This window comes from Panthera leo, chromosome B1 (genome assembly GCF_018350215.1).
Source record: "Panthera leo isolate Ple1 chromosome B1, P.leo_Ple1_pat1.1, whole genome shotgun sequence".
In the NCBI taxonomy this organism is placed as follows: domain Eukaryota; kingdom Metazoa; phylum Chordata; class Mammalia; order Carnivora; family Felidae; genus Panthera; species Panthera leo.
In genome coordinates, this window is record NC_056682.1 from 183036316 (window position 1) to 183056202 (window position 19887).

At 39.2% G+C, this 19887-nt stretch overlaps 1 protein-coding gene across 5 annotated transcripts in view; it reads right to left on the reverse strand.

Moving 5' to 3' along the window:
• Nucleotides 1-307: 307 nt before the first annotated feature.
• The window catches only part of STIM2 (stromal interaction molecule 2), a 151780-nt gene continuing 132200 nt past the window's right edge, over nucleotides 308-19887 (reverse strand). For 3 of the 5 annotated variants that reach the window (XM_042936733.1, XM_042936731.1, XM_042936732.1), the window contains 6 exons: nucleotides 19108-19275; nucleotides 18827-18850; nucleotides 18295-18395; nucleotides 17824-18062; nucleotides 7702-7975; nucleotides 309-2829 (listed from right to left, as the gene is read on the reverse strand). In XM_042936733.1, the coding sequence (XP_042792667.1) occupies nucleotides 2352-2829; nucleotides 7702-7975; nucleotides 17824-18062; nucleotides 18295-18395; nucleotides 18827-18850; nucleotides 19108-19275 (1284 nt within the window). In that variant the 3' untranslated portion in view covers nucleotides 309-2351. Of the gene's footprint in view, nucleotides 2830-7701; nucleotides 7976-17823; nucleotides 18063-18294; nucleotides 18396-18826; nucleotides 18851-19107; nucleotides 19276-19887 lie in introns of all 5 variants that reach the window. The other 2 variants (XM_042936729.1, XM_042936730.1) reach the window with 2 other exon arrangements.

Sequence of the window (19887 nt, forward strand, 5' to 3'; positions counted from 1 at the left end):
ATTACTTTTAAAATCAGAAAAACACCATAGTTTTATAAGGTTAATAAGGTAACAAACTGGTAGTTTAAAAAGCATACAAATGCCCGACTCTACACACATAAATGGTATGATACAGAAATTATTGTGACTTTCTAAAACTCAATTATGCTCTGTTGAGTTTGTAAATACAGAGCACTGTACTAACGCCAAGTAATAGAAGCAACACACAGCAGTGAAAATCCCTTGGTTGAATTTGTTTCTAAATAAGCACATGGAAGTTAGCACAAACCATGCGTTCCTGAGAGTCGGCCCCTCCCACCCCAGCCCCCACGCACCAGCGTCGGTGGCTTTGACCCAGAATTCCCTGCTAACCTTCAACAGGTTGAGGGCCAGGCAGGAGCCCCTAGAGCCATCCTCTCCCACCCCATAACCTGTCCCAGCGGCTTTTACCTCTTCCACCTGTCAAACCACAAAGTCTCACCCTTTTTGCAATTTTCAAAGAGAAGAACTGCCTGGTTGTTAAGAAGGAGAAAGATAAAGGTATTCCCCTCACTCTGAAGAAACTTTCCAGAACGCTTTTCATTTCTTCCTGCACGCGTCTCCCCACCCCATAAACTTCAGTGCCACTGCTCAACTCCTGACCTGTCAGGTTATCTTACCTTCTGATTGGTCCACAACACTACGTCTGCTTCAGTCAATCCATTTTTGCCCTTGCAACACTGTCTCTTACATATATAAGTATCTGTATATATAAATATCATCCGAGACCTCAATAGTTTTTAACAACAGTACTAGAGAGAATAAACAACCACAACTTTCAGGAGACTTCAGGTGACTGTTCATATTCTTGATAAAGTATTTCTTTGGAGCGTATCTCAAATAAACTTCCTATCAATCAGCATTTTCATCTAAGCGGGACTGGGTTGGACATTACATATTTTAGCCATAATGCTAAAAAGCCATCCTAATACGTATCCACTATTCATCCAAACATCCATCCACACTGCATTAACCGCATCATTTATGACTGAATTTTTAAAAGAAAAAGTATTTAGGCAAAAACTCCCCAGATTTGACCGTGCTTTTCTGCTCTATGTGACCATCTCCACAGTAAAAGCTACCCTTACAATAACCTAGTTGTTCAATGAACCCCAAGCTTTACAAATTGATACGACACAATCTAAATGCACCATAAATTTATATTTGTTAATCTTGATATTAGAACATTTAAACATTTCAAACTACATAAAAGTATGACAAACAATATAAAATGGAAAGAAACTTGTTGACAACTTCCAAATCACTATTTCTTATAGTGCAATTAAGCAACAAGACCGCTTACTGAGCTCTCCAGAAAATGTATAGTGTTTTCAGTGGAGTGTTATCAACAAAAATCAACACAGTCCCACAAAATAACGTCTCCAATTTATTATCTTTTCCACAGTACAAATTCTTCACAAACCGTAACTTCTTTGATGTTATTCAAAGTCTGTAAACAAGTGCTTGAATCCCCACGTCCCCAACCTCAGTTTAAGCTTGTGAATGTTTAAGTCCTTCAATCAAGTTTTAACTCTTCCACATGTGTAAGGAATCAAGAGCCTTCTCTCCCTAAATTATTTGTATTTTATCATACAGCCTGCAATGCAGTAAATCACAGTGAAAGCCCTGGGAAAAACAAAACAACATGATCTTTACAGCAGGACTTGAAACTTTATAATATTAAATGCATTTAAAGAAGCTTCCCATAATAAAAGCGTGGGTTTTCATTTCCAGAAATCAAGTCAATTAGAAACCCTAGGTTCTACTTAAAAACCCATTTTGATCTAAAAGTGAAAACAGTCCCCTATCCATAGTCATTTTATAAACTCTATACAGTTTCACTTGCAGAGATTTTTTTTTTTTTTTCCAGTCTGGAAAACGGTAGTGCAATTAGTTTTACTTTAAGTTATTTAGTCCAGGATGTAAATAGCTCTGTGGAAAGATAAGAAGATGGTGTGGTAAACAAGAACTTTTTGCAAGCCCATGCTGGCTTACTAGTCCATTAAAGCTTGTAAGTCCATAGTGGCTTTCAACAAAATGTTGTATATACATCACTAATAACAAAGCAGAAATAAATAGGCAGAAATGACTGTAAACTGTCTCATCTCTTAATGATTTCTCAGTAATAACTGGCTTGATGAACTGATTATATAGTCATTTAAATAAGCAGACAGTAGACAGTTGCCCTTAGGACACTCCACTGCGGCATCCAGTCTGGAGAGCCCCAGTGGAGTTACATTCCTAAAATTAAAACAACACAAAGGGAGGGGGTGGAGGACGGGAGGTAACAGTTTAAAGATGCCCCTTGAACGAATTCCATCAAGTCAGCCGGTTCACTTAGACTTCTTCTTAAAAAGGCTTTTAATTTTTGATGGCTTTTTGCTTTTCTCTCCGTGATGACAAAGATCGTGTGGGATGCTGCTTATCCTGGCGACGTGAGGGGCTTCCTGAACTGCTTTGCTGTCGTTGCCGGCGGAGGAACAGGATGTGTGGCGAGGTTTCGGCACCGGGATGCCGCTAGAGAGCTGGTTCATGCTACAGGATTTCTCCAAGATGCCATTGTACACTTTGCTGGCAGGACTGAAGATCATACTCTTCGTTTCTGTCAGACCCACACAATCAGGAGAGCCCCGCGAGGTATCTGCAGTTACCGGGGACTCTCCTCTGGATGAATCCTCTAGAGAGAGCTCATCCCGCGATATCTTGCGAGGAGACAATGTCTGGTATATCTCCAGGCTTGAGGGAGGAGACTGTTTCCTTCCAATGGAAGAATTTAAGGAGTCACATTCTGAAGCCGTGTCTGGTACTTCCCTGGATGACAGGGAGACAGAGGTAAAATCTTAAATCAATATTTTTAAGACTACCAGCCGACACTGTAATTAATTCTAACTAAAACAACTTCCATTTTTTAATCTATCAACATGTAAATGGGAGAAATGCTAAAATTCTGCACGCATTTTGACAAAATCGGAAACTTACTACTTTAAATAATACAACTTATCAAAGCTCCATGTTTAATATTTACATGAACTATAAAAATGGAATCTTCCAATCTAAGAAACATAACTCAAGTTACACCTTCTTCAATTGTCAGACAAATAAAAATGTTTAAATTTTACAGATTTAGTAATTTTATTTCAGCTACTTTTGTGTTTTGTTTCAATACTATTTTTTCTTTCTAAATCACACAGTTGACATTATATATTTTAAAAGATGAACTTCAGTCACTGTCTCTCCCTTTATTTTTTTTGTCATTAAATTGATGAAATATATCTTCCTGAGGTAGGAAGAAAGGAATATACTAAGCTAAAATGTAAGTTCTCCCAAGTTTAAAAATGGGGGAAGGAAGCTGAGGTACAATTGAGGGGGGGGATGGGAGGTGAAAGTCAATGACATAACACTTTTTTTCTTAAGTTTATTTATTTATTTAGAGACAGAAACAGGGCTCGAGTGGGGAAGGGCAGAGAGAGAGGGAGGGAGAGGGAAAGAGAAAAAGAGAGAGAGAGAGAGAGAGAGAGAGAGAGAGAGAGAGAGAGAGAGAGAGAATGAATGCCAAGCAGGCTCTGCACTGTCAGCATAGAGCTCGACACGGAGCTCGATCCCACAGACTGTGAGATCAGGACCTGAGCTGAAATCGAAAGTCAAACACCTAACTGCCTGAGCCACCCAGGCCCCCCAATGCTATTTTTAAAAAGGCAGACATTCAATAAATTCTCATGGATTTATCCCTTTGTGATTTTTGCCCCCGCCCCTTCTCCACAGTAAAGAGAGAAAATGAAAAGACAAAAGTTCACAACCCCAAGGCCAACATATAGTAAATGCTATCAGCCATTACTTCAAAATATACCTCAAATCCAACACTCGTCACTCCCCCACTGGCACTGCCCCTCTTTCTGAACTACCCACCCCCCCGGACTCACCTCAAGGATTGTGATGGCGTCCTAACGGGTCTCCCTGCTTCCCTTCTTGTTCCTCCCTCCTAACTACTTCTCTACACAGATGCTGAAGTGGTTTTTAAAAACTCACAGCACATCATTTATTTGCTCAAAACTCACTAACGCTTCCTCCCATACTCAGGCTAAAATCCAAAGACCTTGTCAAAGTCCACAAAGCCCAGCAGGATCAGGACCACGGCGACCCCTCCAGCGGAAGGCCACCATTCCCCGTCTCATTACATCATGGCCTCCTCGTGTTCCTCCCAACGTGCCGATCTCGTGACTCCCCCAGGGCTCTTGCACCTGCTGTTTCCTCTGCCTCCGATTTTCCTTCCCTCCATCTCTACATGGCTTCTCAATGTCTTTCAGGTCACTGGCTCAACTGTTCTCTCTCCAGAGAGACTTCCCCTAACCACTCTATCCAGGAAGTATTCTCTTTCTTTTTACCTTTGTGTAGCATCCCAGAAAATTCCACTACCTAAAACGATATTTTGTATTAACTTTTGATATGTCTCTCCAGAAGAAAGAAAAGTTAATGAGGACAGGGAGTCTTTCTAACTTCTGTATCCTCTGCACTGGAGTAGTGGTAAGCTCACAGTGGGTATTTAATAAATATGTGATACACTCAATGAATGAGCGAATGAATGAACAAATGGACGAGAGAGAGATGAAAGAAAAGGAGAAAAGATCTCAGATAACAGAGATCATGTCTTACTTGTTCTGATATGTACCACACATGACACAAATATTGTTCACTCTCTGAAAGAAACGGTAAGAAATAAAAAGTAGAGTCACGGTAAAAAGTAAGTGGCAAAAGGAATAAGGTGGGACAAGGAAGAGAGCTGAAGCCACAAGAGAAAGGCAAGAACACAGATGATCATAATCCACCAGCTAGAGCGAGGCCAGGACCTTGTCTCACTTGTCTTGGCAGCTCAAGTTATTAGCAAGTGCACGGCATACGGCAAGGAACTAAGTTCATATTTATAGAGTAAATGAACTGAATGATCTCTCACCTCAGATGACCTGTGATTACTCTCATTATTCACATAGTGATATTACTTCTGACATGTTTTTCATGTTAATACCGTGTTTTAAACCTTGATCTTAGATGGCTCAATGTAACTGGTCATTTCTATGTATTTTACACATGTATGTGAAGATTGTTTCTATTACACTACAAGCTCTCAGAAGGTACAAAATCCCCTGGGCAAATAAAGACTTAAATGATGCTTTCACACAATACAGTTACACGTGCTGCAGACTTTTTAAGTGCTTTTACAATATGATAATGGGGAGTGCTTACGGAGGGCACAAGGCAGCTCAGATAAAAAGAAAGGACTCAGAAATCAATCGCTGGTAGGGAATTTTCTGTTAGCTTCCTTTTGGAGTGGATACCCATTAACTATACAGCATATATCACTGTTCCCTGAAGCTGTTCAGCTTCCAGAACCAGAAGCTGATTTAGTTAGAATTTTATAAATTTACTTCTACTCTGCTTTGTGGTTTGGCTGCTTGGTGTATGAAATTCTAAGCTAGGTTAAAAATATTTCAAAAACTGGTCTCTAAAATCTAAATAATATGTGAAAAGAATACTGATCTAAGTTAGGAGACCTAGATTCCTGTCCTGGCCCTGCCATTAATCAGCCACACAACCTTGGGCAAATCACTTAATGTAACCGGGACTCAATTTCACTGTCAAAGGAAGATAATTTGATTAATCTCTAAAATTACTTCTAGTTCTAACATCCTAACTCCAAAATAAATAATGAAGTGCTGCTTCTTCTGCATAACCAGTCAGCTTTGGAGTGCAGGAATGGTATAATCTGTGAGCATTTTTTTTTTAGAACATATATTCTTTGGAATGTTGAGCTTAATTATGTGTACCATTTATGCTGTTTTTTTCTATTTCTTTCTCACAGTGAGGAATAGGTGAATTCGTGCAAGTTTAAGGCCTATGTAACAAAACTCAAGGTAAGATGTAAATGAGCATCCATGTACATAATGCAGAGAACATAAAAGACCAGTAAACAGTAAATGTTGTTACTATTACTGTTTTGTAAGGGTTCTAGTGGTTCATCATGTAAGAGACTAAATAAAGAGGAAAAGTTTTCTGAATCCAAATTCTCATATTTACTGTGCATTTCTGACATTGCTATTTGAAAGGAAGACTAAACATTTCCATAAACGTGAAAATTCTACTGGAGACAGAGCTCTAGCTTTCCTATTAATTTCCATAAGCCACACAAATTGGTTCTGTCAGTAAAGCCATCTTGCAGGTGGCCACAGTTTTACTGTGAAGATTATACAAAAAACTAATCAGAAAGTGGTATCCACGCAAAGCCACGTCAAATTCTCCAGCTGTAATGAGGATACAAACCTTGGACTATCTGCTCAGTAATATGCTGTAATGATCTTGGCTACTCACAAAGTTGACTCTCACTAGAGATAAAACAATCATGTGTGAAAATTATCATTTGATGACGATGCCAACTAAAGAATCACATGACAGAGAAGAGCCGCAACAGGTCACCGAGAACAGCCAGCCATTGCCTCTGGTTTTCTTTCTCATCTGAGGACAGAAGACTTTGGGGCTACATGGCTGCTAAGTGTCACAAAATCAGAAGCCAGCGTCAGTTTTCCTGTCGCTTACTGCCACACTGCTCCGAAGACAGACGTGGTTTAGGAGGGAGCCTCCGATCAGTGGGGCTCGTGGAGCACGGTGGTCCTTTGGCTGGACCGAACACACAGCTGCTATGCCCACTTTATGCCAAGAAATTCGTGTGAACGTAACGCCCTCCTTTAAGTTCTTAACATTTTCTTCCACCTTTGACGCCTGATAATTCCTGTTCACTAGCCAAGTACTAGCACACGACAGAAAAAACCATTAAGTGGCAACAAGTATTTTAAACAGTCATATTTAATGTTTGTGTTCAAGTATATTTAAGTTCATGCCTTTGTATTTTACATATAAAACTGCTCACAAGTCAAGTTTGTGCTGTGAGACTTGAGTCAATTGTGTGCAGTGGTCGGTCTCTAAGCAGTTATATGTCAGAATATCTACCTCTGCCTGTGGTGGGCGGAATTCTGAGACGGTCCCCAAGTTTCTAGCTCTGGGGTACACACACGTCCCGCCAATCATTCTATGAAACGCGAACAGAGGTGCTGCCATGAAGGGGCTCTGCGGATGTCATTAAGGCCCCACACCAGCTGATTTTCAGACAGAGAAAGGACTATCCAAGTGATGAGTGAGCCTTTTAAAATCGCGTCCAGAGATCAGAGACAGGGGGCATCACAGATTCCAAGGGACCTGTCAGAAGGCCTAGTCTCTGAAGACGGAGGCCACGCACAGCAAGGGCCACTGTGCACCTGCCAGGAACTGGCAGCAGCATGGAAGCAGCCTGAGAGCAGGCGTGGAAACCGGGACCTCCGTGCTGTAGCCACGGGAGGCGAACTCTGTCACAACCAAAGGAGTCAGAAGTGGCCCTCAAGCGTCAAGGAAGAACGAAGCTGGGCAAACCACCTTGCATTTGGCCTTGCGAGTCCCTGAGCAGAAATCCCAGGCACAGTAAGCTCGGACTTTGTCAAACAGAACCCGGGGCTAATAAACGGATGCTGCCCGAAGCTGCTAAGTCTGTGGTCACTCACTGTGCAGCAACAGAAAATTAATCCAACGCATCACTCCGACCCACCCACGCCCACCTCCCCACCACCCAGCCCAACATCTACTGTAGTCGATTCACTGCAATACCATTGCTTTTCAGCAGAGAAGTATATGGCCTCCTCCTCCTCCTCATTGCGATAAAGGACAGGGCAACTTGACACCGAGAGGATATCGGGATCCGGGGAAGGCAAGGAGTGCTGCGGGTGCTGAGGGTGCTGGGGGTGCCGGGCGTGGACCTGGTGAGGGGCGTGCGGAGGAAGCTGTGCGCGTGGACACTGCGGCGAGGCTGGCACGATGCTGCGGCGGGAGCGGCACAGGCTGCTGCTTCTGGCTAACGACCCAGCGGGTTTGGCCATGGTCCCTGAAACGAAGCACAAACACACACATGCACATGAAACCAGGGCTGCCTCCAGGCACACCGTGGACGAATGCGCGCGCGCACGCACACACACACACACACACACACACACACACACACACACACACAAGGGAGAAGGGCCCTTACTACCCACCACCCCGGAACGGGCCCTCGCTGGGTAAGGACCTGCATTGGTCATTACCCTCCCCCATCATCTCTACTGCTTCTTGGCAAAGTTCAGAAATAAAAAATTAAAGTGTGATAAAAATGAAAGCAGGTCTAGAAAATAAACAGAAGAAAACATAAACACATGAGGCTCTAACATGAAATTTGGCATTCCTAACCACAAAGTCTTGAAAATTTACCCAAGATAGTAAATCTTTAAGTTAAAAAATCAATACAGCATATTAAGGAATCTGTACTTTGTTGCAAAACTTTGTTAGTTTCACCATTACAGGATGAAAACTATTAGAAAAAAAAACAGGCTGCATTTTTCAATGGGTATCTCTCGAGATCGTGTAACTTGTTTGAACTTCAAGAAGGTTTTTTTTTTTTCTCATGTTTCTAGTTTTGATTTAAATTCTAGTTAGTTAAGATACAGAGCAATATTGGTTCCAGGGGTAGAATTCAGTGACTCATCGCTTACATATGCTCATCACAAGTGCCCTCCTTAATACACATCACCCATCTAAGTCTATCCCCTGCCCACCTCTCCTCTAGCAAGCCTCAGTTTGTTCACTGTAATTAACAGTCTCTTATGGTTTGCCTCCCACTCTTTAAGAAGTTTTTACTCAAGGGTCATTTGAACACTGTATACATAGTCTCCCAACCAGTTAGGCAGGGGTCAGACAAAAACTTGTTTCCTGAACACTGATGACTGTGGAACTAACCAGAAGTCTTAGATCATCTTGTTTCTGCTGCCAGTCTCTGCCTAGTCCCGTGCAAGTAGAAAACTGCCCCTACACACTTAATATCTTCATAGAATGGGCACTCCATGTCCTTGCCTTAATTGAAACCTAACACCCTGAAGTCAGAACAGCCTTCGCAAGCTGAGGCTGCTCCCCGTTGTGTATACCTCATGTGCTGCAACACCAGAACATCAGGTTGGTGGCCTTCTCATTCCCCAGCACTCTTCTCTGGAAACCCTCACTCCTACGCCCTTTTATAAAAACATGTTCTTTCTGAAGCTAACACTAAGCCTCTTGAAACTGCCATCTCTACAACCCCATTCATCCCACCTCCCAGTCATTTCCTTACCTATCTATCTTCCGCTTGAGCAATCTCATTGGGAAGACCTCCCAACACCTTAACCACTCGTGGTTTCCCCTCTTCTCCAGACATTTACACCGCCACCCACTCTTAAACCCTGTCTTGCCCTAGTCATTCAGCGCTGCTCCATTTTTGGTATTGTATATCAAGACGGCAGACGGACAACGGAGATTCGGACCATGTGTCTACCTTTCTAGTTCAAACACTCTGCTCCTTCCACTTATCTGTCCCATTCTCTACTCCAAGCTCAAGCACCTTAACTCTTTTGTGTAGTCCTTCTGTTGCCTTTATTTGCATCTTCTACATCCCAATAGCATTTAAAAAATGCGGACACAATAAACCTAAAAAAACAAAATGCTAAACAATAGCAGCGACAAAACACTCGTCTCCATCCTCAGACTGTTTTTCAACTGGCATATCTCTCTTCCTCTTATGAAGAATTTCCTCTGTTACTTTCTCCACCACTTCATTTTACTTCATTCGGAGTGTAAAGTGCTCACATATAATTTCGCCACAACTGTTCTCAACGATTCATAATCTATTCCCTTGTTGCTAAATTCAACAGATCACTCAATCCTTCCCTGAAATTTGACCAGCACCTGACATTGATTATTACTCTGTCCTTCCCTTGACTTTTCTAAATGCATTCACACACTAGGCTCCTTTTACACAACAGAATAAAGAAAAATAATAATGCAAGTGATCACCTCAAATTACACAGGAAAGAATTTGGTGAAATTTAACATCCACTGATTTAAAAGGAAAACCTTTCTTAGTAAAACAGGAATAAAATTAATTTCCTTAAAAGCAATCTACCAAAACCAAAACCAAAAACAAAAAAAATAAATCACATTTCACGGTGGAGAGCATTCCCTTTAAAGTCAGAAATGGCAATCGTTATTGCCTGCAATCACTGCTATTATTCAACATTTGACTGGAAGTCTCTGACTAGAAAATAAGCGGGGATGGGGGGTGGGGGGGACATAAGGACTGAAAAGGAAAAAAACAACTTATTACTGCACACACAAAAAAATCCAAAAGACTCATATGAGAATTCACTATTTCTGTATATAAGATACTTAGCAAAGTCAACAGCACTTCCCTAGACATCAGCAATAAGCAATTTCACATATAATTTTTTTTTAAGAAAGTTAACGTGTAACTACCAAAAAAAAAAAAAAAAAATCCTATGGGGATATCCAGAAATTAATCTATTTATTTTTTTTTTCAGAAATTAATCTTTTTAGAAAAGATGTGCAAGAACAGTACAGAGAAAAATTTAAATTTTACTTAAAGACATAAAACCAAATCTCAATAAATAAAATTTATGAGTAATAACTCTTCCCAAATGCATCAATAAATTCAAAGAAATTCCATTAAAAGCTCAATGAAACTTTTCATGGAATTTCATAAGCTAATCCTAAAATTCATACTGGCCAAGAATAACAATTCTGAATTTGAATAATAAAGGACGATTTAGATCTAGCAAACCCCAACACATACTATCAAACTATAAATAGCAACTAAAGCAGAATGAAAGCAATGGAACAAAACAGAGAGCCTGTAAGCACGTGTGCACCTGTGGAGAGAAGTGGAGTTACAGATGAGCAGGGAGAGAGCAGGAATGAGGCTGGGACACCTGTTTATCCACACATCAGGAGACAGATTTAGATTCCTATCTTGCAATATGAACAAAAATAACTTCCAGGTAGATTAAAAGACTAAGGGATTAATGCAAATCTAAAAAACTTTTAGGAGAGGAAACATCTATCATCTTCTAAAAAAGACATTAAAAAACACAAATCAGGTTCACCAATTTGTCATTAGAAATGTTCTTTTAAAAACTCATATGATTGAAAAAGAAAACAACAGAGTTCACTAAAAAAGAAAAGCCAAAGCCTGAGAGAAGCTATCTACAACCATCAAATAACCAGAGAGCAAAAAAAGAGAACTATAGGCCAATATCCTTGATGAATATGGATGCAAAAATTCTCAACAGGATACTAGCAAATCGAATTCAACAACATATAAAAAGAACTATTCACCAAGATCAAGTGGGATTCATTCCTGGGCTGCAGGGCTGGTTCAACATTCGCAAACCAATCAATGTGATACATCACATTAATAAAAGAAAAGAACCATATGATCTTGTCAATCGATGCAGAAAAACCATTTGACAAAATTCAGCATTCTTTCTTAATAAAAACCCTCGAGAAACTCGGGATAGAAGGAACATACTTAAACATCATAAAAGCCATTTATGAAAAGCCCACAGCTAATATCATCCTCAATGGGGAAAAACTGAGAGCTTTTCCCCTGAGATCAGGAACACGACAGGGATGTCCACTCTCACCGCTGTTGTTTAACATAGTGCTGGAAGCTCTAGCATCAGCAATCAGACAACAAAAGGAAATCAAAGGCATCAAAATTGGCAAAGATGAAGTCAAGCTTTCGCTTTTTGCAGATGACATGATATTATACATGGAAAACCCGACAGACTCCACCAAAAGTCTGCTAGAATTGATACATGAATTCAGCAAAGTCGCAGGATACAAAAGTAATGTACAGAAATCAGTTGAGTTCTTATACATTAATAATGAAGCAACAGAAAGAGAAATAAACTGATCCCATTCACAACTGCACCAAGAATCATAAAATACCTAGGAATAAACCTAACCAAAGATGTAAAAGATCTGTATGCTGAAAAGTATAGAAAGCTTATGAAGGAAATTGAAGAAGACATAAAGAAATGGAAAAACATTCTGTGCTCATGAATTGGAAGAATAAATATTGTTAAAATGTCAATCCTACCCAAAGCTGTCTACACATTCAAAGCGATCCCAATCAAAATTGCACCAGCATTCTTCTTGAAGCTAGAACAAGCAATCCTAAAATTCGTATGGAACCACAAAAGGCCCCGAATAGCCAAAGTAATTTTGAAGAAGACCAAAGCGGGAGGCGTCACAATCCCAGATTTTAGCCTCTACTACAAAGCTGTAATCATCAAGACAGCATGGTATTGGCAACAGACACATAGACCAATGGGATAGAATAGAAACCCCAGAACTAGACCCACAAACATATGGCCAACTAATCTTTGACAAAGCAGGAAAGAATATCCAATGGAAAAAAGAGTCTCTTTAACAAATGGTGCTGGGAGAAGTGGACAGCAACATGCAGAAGAATGAAACTAGACCACTTTCTTACACCATTCACAAAAATAAACTCAAAATGGATAAAGGACCTGAATGTGAGACAGGAAACCATCAAAACCCTAGAGGAGAAAGCAGGAAAAACCTCTCTGACCTCAGCTGCAACAATTTCTTACTTGACACATCTCCAAAGGCAAGGGAATTAAAAGCAAAAAATGAAGTACTGGGACCTCATGAAGATAAAAAGCTTCTGCACTGCAAAAGAAACAATCAACAAAACTAAAAGGCAACCAATGGAATGGGAAAAGATATTTGCAAATGACATATCGGACAAAGGGCTAGTATCCAAAATCTATAAGGAACTCACCAAACTCCACACCCGAAAAACAAATAATCCAGTGAAGAGATGGGCAGAAAACATGAATAGACACTTCTCTAAAGAAGACATCCGGATGGCCAACAGGCACATGAAAAGGTGTTCAACGTCACTTCTCGTCAGGGAAATACAAATCAAAACCACACTCAGATACCACCTCACGCCAGTCAGAGTGGCTAAAATGAACAAATCAGGAGATGACAGATGCTAGAGAGGATGTGGAGAAACGGGAACCCTCTTGCACTGTTGGTGGGAATGCAAACTGGTGCAGCTGCTCTGGAAAACAGTGCGGAGGTTCCTCAAAAAATGAAAAATAGATCTACCCTATGACCCAGCAAGAGCACTGCTAGGAATTTACCCAAGGGATACAGGAGTGCTGATGCATAGGGGCACTTGTACCCCAATGTTTAGAGCAGCACTTTCAACAATAGCCAAATTATGGAAAGAGCCTAAATGTCCATCAACTGATGAATGGATAAAGAAATTGTGGTTTATATACACAATGGAATACTACGTGGCAATGAGAAAGAATGAAATATGGCCTTTTGTAGCAACGTGGATGGAACTGGAGAGTGTGATGCTAAGTGAAATAAGTCATACAGAGAAAGACAGATACCATATGTTTTCACTCTTATATGGATCCTGAGAAGCTTAACAGAAGACCATGGGGGAGGGGAAGGAAAAAAAAAAAGTTGGAGAGCGAGGGAGCCAAACCATAAGAGACTCTTAAAAACTGAGAATAAACTGAGGGATGATGGAGGGGGTGGGAGGGAGGGGAAAGTGGGTGACGGGCATTGAGGAGGGCACCTGTTGGGATGAGCACTGGGTGTTGTATGGAAACCAATTTGACAATAAATTTCATATTAAAAAAAAAGAGAAAATATTAAAAAAAAAACAACAACAAAACACTCTTCCAGATCAGTAAGGAATCTTGGGAGAGATTCCATAGTAGGAATAAGCAACTCAGATAGGAAGAAATCTGAATGACAAACACTAATAAATGAAACGGTACTCAACCTCAAAAGTCACCAAGGAAATAAAAATTGTAATAACACTTTGGTATCATATAATACTCAGGCAAGTCACAAAAGAAATCAGATTATCCCAAGTACTGGTGAGGATAGAGGCAGAAAAGCTCTCATAAACGGTGGGTATACAAAGGAACAGAGCCATTTTGAGAGCGACCTCACAATGCCTAGTAACAGCTGCCCTCCCAATGACTGAACGCGATCCATTTTCCAGGTATCCACCCAGAGACTCTCAAACTCATGCATAAAGGAGATAAAGGAAAGGTAAGGTAAGGATGCTCACTGCAGTACTGTCTGCAAAGGCAAAAAAGTGCAAAGAGCCTACCTATCTCAGGAGAAAAATGGATAGACTGTGGCTTATTACCATGAATAAACAGATACACTGTGGTTAAATCATTAAACAGTCATAGTGAATTTAATGTAGTATATTTATATTTAATGCAGTATACAGAAAATTTCTAAATATATACTTGTGAGCAAAAGGAGCTGCAAAACATTACCTACAGTTTGATGAACATTTATGTGTGTGTGTGTGTATATATATATATATATATATATATATATATATGTGTGTGTGTGTGTATATATGTATATATATATGTGTGTCTGTATATATACGTATATATGTGTGTGTATATATATATGTATATATGTGTGTGTGTATATATACGTATATATGTGTGTGTATATATATATATATATATATATATACACACACATATATATATATTTAATTTGAGAAAGAGAGCCTGAGACAGGGAGAAGGGCAGGCAGAGAGAGAAAGAATCTTAAGCAGGATCCACATTCAGCGGAGCCCTATGCGGGGCTCGATCCCACGACCCTGGTATCACGACCTGAGCTGAAATCAAGACTCAGCCACTCAACCGACTGAGCTACTAGGTGACCCCCGTGAGCAAAGTTTTAAACAATTTTGTCTGTTGTTTACAGATACATCTGCATATAATAAAAGTAGAATAGGCTCTTCTTACAACTTGAGAAGAGTAGGAAGGTGAGGCCATGTGCTTTAGCTGTATGTATAATAGTTTATTTTGGGCAAAGAGATGAATTAAGGCAAAATATTAAAATCTGTTTATCTTTGTAGCAAGTAAACATTTTATTTTCAGTTCTTATAAGTACATCTGAAGGACTTAATAATTACAAACTTTAAAAAAAAATAAATAAATAATTACAAACTTTTAAATAAATTGCAACCACATTCCCACAGTGAATATTTAGCAGATACTATAAAATAGGAGCAATCTATCATCTGTTCTCCTACCCACAAGGAGCTAAGCTTTGACAATATTTTCTCTCCTTTATTTAATGTTTATTTATTTATTTTGAGAGAGAGAGAGAGAGAGAGAGAGAGAGTATGAGCAGCGGAGGAACAGAGACAGAGAGGGAGAGAGAGAATCCCAAGTAGGTTCCGTGCTGTCAGCTCAGAGCCTGACACGGGGCTTGATCTCATAACCCACGAGACCATGACCTGAGTTGGAAACCAAGAGTCGGGTGCTTAACCGACTGAGCCACCCAAGGCGCCTCTCTCTTTTTTATTTATGCAAAATTAAACACAGACGGTATTATTCTGTGTACAGTTCTACAATCTTTTACTTTGCTTCCAACACACCACAGGCATGTTTCCTTACCGTTATTTCACTTAGACAATTTACACATACCCATGGTACAAATGTAAAACTTTTCAGAGGGCATATAATAAAACGGCCTTCATCCTGCCCTAGACTTCATCCTACCAAAGCATAAGAAATTGTGCTTTCCTAACTAAGCAGAGTGCAGTATCACTGTTGTGCCACTGGGTGGAAGTAGAGCTCTCAAAGTGCAATCTTTGGCAGGAGTTCTTGTTCACAGATAATAAATTTGATCACAGAATTTCTAAAACATCATACTAAATTTAAAATCAACTTTTATACTTTTTTCAATTTCAAATTTCTCTGTTTTACAATCACTGAAAACTTAAGGTAATTAGCCACACAGAGCTATATTTTGCCCCATCAAAGATATCATATCTTATCAAAGATAAGATATCAAAAGAACTTCAAAACAAAAAAGCCAAGAAAATAAATTAGTTAATTTAGGGAACATATCTTCATCCATACTTCTGATACTGAAGAATTACGGATTCTGAGGAGGAACTGTGACTTTAAAAAGCTACAATTTTTAAACAAAATCAAATACTTATGAATCAGTGTTGCATTTGGCAAGTTTAAGGACATATAGTTCAAATAAACACAAGTTGACAATATTCCAACAGCAGAGCTGGCCCAGATCTAGGTATAACTTTGCAACTGTAACCACCCTGCAGCATGGGGCCAGTGAAATGAGCACATTCCAGCATTCACTGCATTTATAATCTGTCCTCTCTTCCCTCCTGTTTTAAGAGTCTGGTGGCTCCCCAGCTGACTCCTGTTATCTGTCTGCCATTAAGCCTGAGAATTAAAGCCACAGAAATGAACCCAAGCGCATAGTCATTCACTATTTATCTGCAAATTTAGGGCTTTATTTCATAAAAGTTTAAAAATTAGAACTCTGTAAATCGTAACATCAGGAAAACTGTAACAACTGGATAGAAAAAATTCAAACTGGAAAATGTTTACATATGATTTGTCTTGAGACTAAAATTTCTGTGTAAGTTTTCAACCAAATCAATAATTAAATTCCGTTTTCCATTCTTTGGAATCTTGTTCTACCTACACTGTTTCGAAAAGTCACAAAGATTGGGAGAATGAATCAGGCAGGCAATAACAAGGATGAAGAGTTTTTCAAATGATTTCTAATATAAGAATACACCCATTTTAAATTCAAGCTCTCCAGAACTTTGCAAAAAGTCCAAATATGTATTAATAAATTCTAAAAATAATTAACAAAATCTAAAATACTTAAATTTCACCTTCCTACCAAAATGCATTCCTTACAATGTAAAAATTTTCAAAGAATGCAGCATAACAAAGCAATATAATGAAAACTGTCCACGTTAAAACCACCTTTGGGTCAATCAGTTAAGCATCTGACGTCAGCTCAGGTCATGATATCACGGTTCCTGGGTTCGAGCCCCTCATCGGGCTCCTGCTTTGTATCCTCTGTCTCCTTCTCTCTCTGCCCCTCCCCTGCTCTCTTGTGCATGTGTGCACGTTCCCTCTCTCTCCAAAATACACAAACATTAAAAAAAGAATTATAAAAAAAAAATTTTTTTAAAAGCCTCCTTTGGAGGCGTTCCACTACCTAGCAACAAAAAAATGTTTTCCTTAACATAAGCACAGTTTAAGTTTTATTTAAAAGTAAAGGGATTCAGTGCTTCAGGAGTTAAAATACAGCAAGATAATACTCTTCTCAATGAAAGGACAGAATTAGAAAAGCAAACCAACAACAACAAAAACATACCTACTGGGAAGGGCAACTCAATTTAAGATAAATCACAGACAGGCTCAAAGTCACACAGTTGGTTAGTCAGTGGCAGAGCTAGGACCAGAACTCAAGTTTCCAAGATCTTCCCCTAATTTTTACTATAGATTAAGCTGCGATTTGAAAGGATATTTACCCTCAAAGCTGAGTACTTCACCTGTACATTATTTAGCATGTATGATGTATTACTTTATACATATGTGTGTGTATAGATATACACAGACATGCATCTGATGTATTATTCTCACATAATAAAGACAAATTATTAATCACAAGTAGAAAAAAGAGAAAATGAAGAACGAACAAAATTTTTATCATAGATTTCAAAGTCAATGAGTCATAAAAGGCACGGTAGGAAGTTACTTTAAAAACTGCACCAACTCAGGGCGCCTGGGCGGCTCAACTGGTTAAGCGTCTGACTTTGGCTCAGGTCATGATCTCACAGTTCATGGGTTCGAGCCCCACGTCGGGCTCTGTGCTGACAGCTGGGAGCCTGGAGCCTGCTTTGGAATCTGTGTCTCCCTCTCTCTCTGCCTCTCAAAAATGAACAAACATAAAAAAAAAAATTTAAAACTGCACCAAACTCTCTTTTTTGAATTCAGCACTTACCAGGAAACTGTGACACTATTGGGGGCGTATCTTCATCTAAATCATCAACTCCCCCAGCAATTGGATAGGGTGGAATGGAGACTCTGGGCATCACCACCCAGCTGTGATCAGAATACAGGGAAGAGGTCAAGCTGGGGAGGCCCGAGTTATGGGCTATCTGAAAGCCACAGATCTTCTCAATCTGTTGCCAGCGAAAAAGTCGTTCTCGTAAACAAGTTGTCAACTCGGAGAGTGCTTTCCTGTAAAAGCCAAGGTGGAAATTACTTATGGTATCAACGAGTCTTCAATATGGCACTAAAAAAGGGCAACTACATGAACAGACCATGGCAATAAACTAATTTCAAGAAGGAATTATCCGTTCTCAGAATTAGTATAAATTATGTAATTGTACGTGATTAAATGATAAACTGTTCATAAATTACAAATTTCAGCATAATACAAATAAACAGGTAACTAAAATAACATTCTTACTTTGCTTCCAGAATTTTGTGGTCTACCTCATCTAAGGAGGAGCTGTGTGCAACATGCAGAGTCCCAAAGACTGTACTTCTCTTCTTTTTAATCTTCTCTGCCTAGAAACCCAAGGAGAGAGAAAATAAGGTAGGTCTGGAAAAAAAAAATAACACACATACAAGCTTATTTTGTTTTGAATATATTAATAATGATGAAACCAGTGGAGAATTATATAACCAAAATAAGGCCCTAATTTCCAGAAAAGAAAACAGATGAAGGAGAAAGCATGCTTTCCTAAGCCAATCAACAGAATTCAAAACTTTGTTCTGGAAAATTTTTCACTTATTTTGATGGTTCAGAAAAGACCCGAATCTTCTATTAAAACTAACAAAATAACATTAATTATATCCTACCGCAATGAGGTGTTAGTGAGTGAACTGAGTTTTTTTTTTTTTTTTTTTTTTTTTTTTGCTAGAAATCAGATTAAAACTTAATCTTATTTCACACAATTTAATTAAGAGTCAAATATTAATTTCTAGTAACTACTAACCTGAATCAGATATGAAGAAGCAACCTGGAGGAGAAAAGCTCTGTATAAAACATTTGTGATAACGATAACAGGGATGGTTTTTAAATGACACGAAGGTCATTCTGAAAAGTATATACTTCTCTACATACAGTAATTTTACTCTACGGCCTTATAAGAGTCCATTAAGATAAGTAAGTTTCAATTCACAAAAAGAAGGTACAACAAATACAGATTTTATTCATATTTTTCTCTCTTAATTGGTTAATCTCTTTAGAAATGTATTAAGTTTTGAAATAGAGTACCTCATCCTTAGCAATAGCTAACTGCATTTCAGCATTTTGTCTTTTAATATTGTAGTACTGTACTTCTACTTCATGTGTTAACTGAAGCCATTTCTGAAGTGCATCTGGGACAGACCAGCTGCTCCTGAGTTCAAATTCTTTTTCAGCCTTTTTCAGTGCCATTCGAACCTGGGAGTGAGGGAGGAAGGAAGAGTGGGGGAGACAGAATGGATGAGAGGGGGGGGGGGGGAGATGGATGGAGACGGAGCAAGAAAGAGAGAGAAATGTCTTTTTTTAAAAAAGATATTTATATTGAGATACATTTTAAGAAATTAAGATTTTTTTTTGGTATCAAAGTTAAGAGAGAAAGCAATCTGAATTATGCTCTTCATAAACATCTTTCTCAAATCACTGAGTTTAAAACAATGTATTTCTAACATTAAAACTAAAGCTGAACTGGGGCGCATGGGTGGCTCAGTCAGTTGAGCGTCTGACCTCAGCTCAGGTCATGATCTCACGGTCCGTGGGTTCGAGCCCTGGATCAGGCTCTGTGCTGACACCTCAGAGCCTGGAGCCTACTTCAGATTCTGTCTCTGTCTCTCTCTCTCTATCTCTCTCTCTCTCTCCCCCTCCCCTGCTCATGCTCTGCCTCTCTCTGTCTCTCAAAATAAATAAATGTTAAAAAAAAAAAATTTAAAACTAAAACTGAAGTTTTAAGTGCATCTTAACTCACTAAGCAAAGCTGGAAAGCCAAGGGGTAGAAGGGGTTTACATAGATCTTAAGCTGTATTATTTAGTTTT